This window comes from Anarrhichthys ocellatus, unplaced genomic scaffold (genome assembly GCF_004355925.1).
Source record: "Anarrhichthys ocellatus isolate YVR2014 unplaced genomic scaffold, GSC_Weel_1.0 scaffold13, whole genome shotgun sequence".
Lineage (NCBI taxonomy): Eukaryota > Metazoa > Chordata > Actinopteri > Perciformes > Anarhichadidae > Anarrhichthys > Anarrhichthys ocellatus.
In genome coordinates this window covers 5,719,417-5,725,250 of record NW_022280043.1, presented here as the reverse complement: position 1 = coordinate 5,725,250, position 5,834 = coordinate 5,719,417, and the positions used below count along the sequence as shown (strand labels likewise).

The 5,834-nt window shown below is 43.7% G+C and overlaps 1 protein-coding gene across 1 annotated transcript in view; it reads right to left on the bottom strand.

The window, feature by feature from the left end:
• Window positions 1–57: 57 nt before the first annotated feature.
• Window positions 58–5,834, bottom strand: part of wnt4b (wingless-type MMTV integration site family, member 4b) — an 8,652-nt gene continuing 2,875 nt past the window's right edge. The window contains exons 2-9 of the mRNA XM_031852796.1: window positions 2,909–3,146; window positions 2,346–2,499; window positions 2,145–2,229; window positions 1,902–2,033; window positions 1,469–1,611; window positions 1,221–1,361; window positions 945–1,107; window positions 58–856 (exon numbers count right to left, since the gene is read on the bottom strand). Of these exons, the coding sequence (XP_031708656.1) occupies window positions 687–856; window positions 945–1,107; window positions 1,221–1,361; window positions 1,469–1,611; window positions 1,902–2,033; window positions 2,145–2,229; window positions 2,346–2,499; window positions 2,909–2,997 (1,077 nt within the window). The 5' untranslated portion in view covers window positions 2,998–3,146 and the 3' untranslated portion in view covers window positions 58–686. The remainder of the gene's footprint in view (window positions 857–944; window positions 1,108–1,220; window positions 1,362–1,468; window positions 1,612–1,901; window positions 2,034–2,144; window positions 2,230–2,345; window positions 2,500–2,908; window positions 3,147–5,834) is intronic.

Below are 5,834 nucleotides of genomic sequence, written 5' to 3'. Positions count from 1 at the left end.
GTCTGGTCAATAAGAAGCTCAAACATATTGTGGTATTTTGGATAAAACTACTGTATTTATTAGATTTCATGAACAGACCTAAAAGCACTGCGTGTGCAGGAACATGCAGGAGAGTTTCACATGAAGGTGAGGGGCCAAACACAAGACAGACACTAATGTAAGTAGAAGTTATTTTTGCTATTTAAGATGCCTGCTGAACTCAAGCAAAGACTTGGATATACAAATAAATAAACCTAAACTTAAATACAGTAAATGTTCAAAGACCTGCTAGTCTATGACGCAAATAGTTTGCATAAAATATGAATAGTTCTGCGTTATTTCCCTGTTAGTTGTGGTTAGGTACAGCTTTAAAAGCTTTGTCCGTTAAATGCGAGATTAACTGAGTGTGTTTACGTGTATTTGTGTGCATGCATGTCTGTGCCTGCCCACCTGACGGTGATTTCTGTTTGTACCTTGCTTACTGTTGATGCTTTGTCATGGTTGCTTGCTTTTTACATGTGCTCTAACTAACTTTGCAGCTTTTACAACGGAATCCTCAAACTTAACAGCATTGATTCAGTCAAAAACGAGTTAAATGAACGCTGCACTGTCTACGTTGTCTTTATCCCGCCTTGTGTTCGCGAGTGTCTGTCTCGTGGTTTGTTTGGATCTCTCTGCTCAGCCGGTTTGGTCTTGTTTGAGCCCTCTTAGACTCTGCAGGTGTGAATGGTGACTGTGTTCTTGCACTGCTGGCAGCGGACTGAGCAGCACCAGGAAAACTTGCAGGAGCAGCGCTGCACCACCTCAGCCCGGCCTGCTCTGTATCCCGGCCCGCAGCACACCAGCTCGCAGCCGTCTGGTGCCAGCCGAGAGGTTCCTGGGTAGGTTTTAGAGGAGAGCAGCGTCATTTTACTGTGATTGATGAATTGGATGATCTGGATCGTTTCCCTGTGAAATATTCTTACCGTTACATCTCCTACCAGCTGTCCCAGGGATACCGTTGTCAGGGTCTAGATGGCAGAAATCGGGAGACGGAGCAAGGTACACGAGGTCTCTGGCAGCAGGGGGTTTGACCTGCGGGTCACGGGGGAGCAGGGCTGTCCTGGATCCTATACGAGTCAGGCGGACCTAAGAGGAGGAGGATGTTGAGAGAGCGCTACAGACTGGGAACTCTGATACTTTGCGACTGCTACATTTGTTCAACAGCTGAGCTGAAAGAAGCACAAGGTGTTTTCTGATACCTCCGTGGCTCCATCGAAGCGTTCTTTGAGCACAAAACCAACGCGCCTGAATGGGGGCATAACCTTCCAGCAGGTCCTCAGCTCACAGGAGCCGGAGACGCCATGACACTTACACTCCACCTGCATGTTGTGAAGGATGGCCTGAGGACGAGACAATAGTGAATACAATCAAAGTGCAGATTGAATGTCACAGAAGACAAAGACACGTGAATTAACCGAGATGTCGTCAAAGAGTTGCGACCACCAACCTTTCGGCCCGCCTCGTTGTTGTGGAGGTTCATGAGTGGGCGCCCCGCTGAAAGCCCCTTGGCTCGTTCTGGTTCATCCACAAATGTTTGGGAGAAAGCCACACCATAGGACAGGTTGTCACTGCACCCTGACCACTGGAAACCTGCGATTGGACAGACAGAGACAGTATTGTGGATTTTTCTGACGTTGAAACAACTGCACGTTGTAATTAAAAAACTGAAAAAGATAAAAATGGTGAATCGACACTGGATCACACAGCACAGTGACAGCTGATGGAAAAAATAGCTGCCGTCACGTTCTGGGATGCAGGCATCACTGCTCCACACTTGAAAGTTTTAACCCACAAAAATAGTGTAGCAGCAGTTTTTTGATATACGTGACTCAGTGCGGACTTGACGCGTTACATTTTGGTGCAGTGGAATCCAAGCTCACCCTCGGGGCTCACCCCCCTGACCTTCCTGTCGCAGCCACACCTCTCCAGCTCCCCGCGGGTGCAGGCTCGGGTCACAGCCACTGCCACGGCTGCTGAGGACAAAGCATGCAATAAGGCCGCTTCACGAGTCCCTGAAATCAAGATAGAGCACACGACGCAGAAATTCCTCCAGTGAGAGTTGTTCAATGTATGGATTTATCAGCAGGTAAATTCTCCACGACACATTATCAATAGGATGATACCTTGATTCATGACTCTGCCAAATACATTGATCCCACGTGGGGTGGTGGAACAGTTCCAGCGTCGATTCCTGAACTGGTGCTGGCACTGACAATGACATGCATAGCAGTGAGACAAGGGGCTCTAATGATTGCGTTGTGACATTAGTGGGTGTTTTTTGAGACAAATGGTGACGATGCCTGCAGGTCAATGCTGAGACAAACCTCTTCTATGACCGTCTCGGCTGCCTTGCGTACGGACTCCATGACCTCCCCTCGCGCCCTGCACACCCCCACCTGCCCCGGGGTCAGCCCCCTCAGCCGCGCACATGGGGCAGCACCGGACACGGGCCTGGAGCGAGGCAGCCTCGCCAGGGAGCTGGGACACAAAGGTGGGCAGTGGTGAAGTGACTTAGAGCGGGAGGTTTTTTTTAAAAGGGAAATTATGGGGCAAGTGGGGCAAAAAGAGAGGATGCATAATGAAGAAAAAAGGGGGAGGGAGTGAAAGAGGAAAGAGCGCACGAAGAAGAGAAAAGAAAGTACAAAAAGGATGAAGAGGAAATGACCGGGCAGAGTTTTTAGGGAGGATGGAAACAAGGGGAAGACCAGGCAGAGGAGACAGAGAAGACAGAGAGAGAGAGAGAAAAGAGAAAAGGTCACCAGGAGTGAGACAAAGAAAGAGAGGGGGGCGACTGAAAGAGATTTAGAGACATGTCACCATCTTTTAAAAGTTATAGCATGACAAACAAACTCCCTCTTTCTCTTTCTCCCTCGCACGCTAGACTTACAGCCAGTTGGTTGCCATGGTGGGGTGGGTTGCCCATAGCAACAGGAGGAGGAGTGGTGCCGTGAGATTGACAGTGGAGACAGTTGGCATCAGACTGTCTGTCTGTCTGTCCGTCTGCGTGCGTCAGGCCGGGTCTTTGGACAGCACGCTGCCCGTCTCCACAGTCAAAGGGATCTGTCTGTCTGTTGTATTGTTGGTTTACGTTTCTGTCCCAGAGTCTGGGGATGATCCCCGCATATCTGTTGTAATGACAAAATAAACAATCATTTCATGAATATCTAAGTTTTAAACTTTGTGTGATGCCGCTGCAGCTCTACGACTGTACACACAGTTCCAAAAGTAACATTGATTCTTACCAGATCATAGTCCTGTGATATCCAGTTATCCTTCGTTATCCGTCTTTTTTATCCTCTTTTTTTTATATATATATATATATATATATATATATAATGAATTGATCAAACTGAAACTTAATTTCAATCAATTAAGTTGTTCATCAGTTTCTTCACTTATGCTGTCAGTGACAGCAAAAGCATGCTCACTGGAATTGTTTTACAAACTGCAAGCAAAACTCATCCTTAAGAAAAAACAAGTCCACGTGTCCAATTTAATTGATCTGTAGATCTACTTCCCCCCCAAAAACAAAAAATAAAATCCAGAAGTGCAAGTAAAATTCAATTTCTACAAAAACATTGTGTCAGCAAGTACTCAGTTTCATCATCTGAAAAAAAAAAAAAAAAGTGTCCATTCCAGGTTGAAACGGCAAGAATGAGTGAGAGCAGTGAGATGGGAGTGATGGGTTATAAAGGAGGTAGAGAATGAGGGAGGGAGGACAGGCGTGATCCAGGGTGTGGAGTGATGCGGAGGGAGGGGAGGAGGAGGTTTGGGGAAGGATAATAGTTTTACTACCTAAGTATTAACAGTGTAAGTATGCTTTCTATTGTGTTTGTTGGCATGAGACCTAAAATCTGAGCCTGCGATGGAGATAATGCTCTTTGAATGATTGTCACAGCCAGATGAGTGTGTTACTTCTTTGTCCCATTTGTATTCATGCATGTTAATGTGTGTGCAGGAGTGCATTTACTGCTGAGAAACGTTTTATGAGAAGACAAACTGAAGCCTTTTGTTTTCTCTATAGAAACACTACAGCAGGAATATTGGTCCATCGGACGTCTCGCAAGGAAATCCTCACATCAGAAACTATGACTCAGCATGTCTGTCTCCACACATGTGTATATGCATGAGAAAAAGTGTCTTACCTAATGTTTAATTTTCCCAAACTTTGTTGCTCATTTTACGAGTCCCCCCCCCCCCGCCACCTCCCCTTCCTCTATCTCCCCCACGTTTGCCCTCTCGTTCTCCCTCTCTCCCATTCCCTACATTGTCTTAGAAGAAGGGATGACATTTAGACAAGGGGAAGAAAACACACTGCCGACAAATATTGGAACTGAGGCAAATAAATCACGAGATAGGAGGGAGAGGAGGGCACCAGGATGGGTGTTACACCGGGGTTAGCAAAAAGCAGTAAAGAATAACAAAGCAGGTTTATGACACATAAATGTAGAAATAAATTACATTATATGTGTAGATTTATTTAGTATAGTATTCCCTAAACAATGTTTTACTCTTTTATGCACTGAAGAATACGCAGCGTAACTAATTGCATGATTATTCTTTATTTACTGGAAATCATTCACACTGATAAGGAATTATTCAACTTAATTGCACTTTTTCCACAGTTGATTTGGTAGTTTTCCCTCCTTTTGTCTGTTTAGTCAGTGAAGTAATGTTACAGAGAATCACACTTCTAAGAACAGTATATCTATCTGGAAAAACAACACGATCTACTTTTATCTGTAGATGCAATAAGTGTTGCAGCTCTAGCTTCAATTTTTGTTCTGTTTAGGTTATTGGCACAATAAATGACAGTACCTAGTATCTACAAACTCAGTTATTCCAGCTTGCTTGGATTTGAATTTACAAACTAAAATAAATATATTTATACTTTAAAACACTTAACTTTTAGCTTGAAGATAGCTAGTTTAGGTTAAACAGTTTTTCTCCGTTATGATTAGATTTAGCTACAGCCTTATCTCTGGGGTATAACAAACCTAATCACTAAGATGTTGAAGCATCAAAATCTATTTTCAATTTGCCTCCATGAGAACAACAAGTGGGAAATATTGGCTTTAGCTTTAGGGAAAGCTGCGGCTATCTCACCAGCAAGTTTTAGTTCGCTAGAGACTCACTGCAGTTTGGTTTAAGAGGTTGTTGTCTTTTCAACAATTACACATTTATGACATAATAATCTTTGACCTGTTAAGATCTGATCCTCATTCAATTTAGCCAATTACTAGTTACTGCTGTGTTTTTATTCCAATCATTTCTTTCATTTTATTCGTATCTATTTTTCTGTCTGTATCAAAGACTTTACTGCTCTTTTTTTCCCTTTCTTTTATTCTATAGTTTGTAAAGCGCCTGTGAGAACTTTGAAAAACACTATGAATTGGATTTAGCCTATTATTGTTGTCTAATTGTATTTTATTGGTATTTATTTAGTGTCTTTTCTGTTATTAGTGTTGACTGATTGGATTGGAATCACTGTAATGTCCTTCATTTTACGGATGAATAGATTTAACCTTGAAGACATTTTTAATCCAATAAAGTAAAGAAAATAAATAATAAGATTGTGCTACAGCCTTGTCACACCTGATGAAACTTATTTACTGCTTGACTGCTCCTTTGTTGAATCGGATGAGTCGGTGCGGCACCAGAACCAAACATTTGCAGACTCGCGGTCCCTGTCTAGGATTCGGTGGCCTAGAACCCTCTGACACCCAGATCCTGAGTAAATGGTCACCCCATCCACACACACACACGCACACACACACACACACACACACACACACACACACACACACACACAC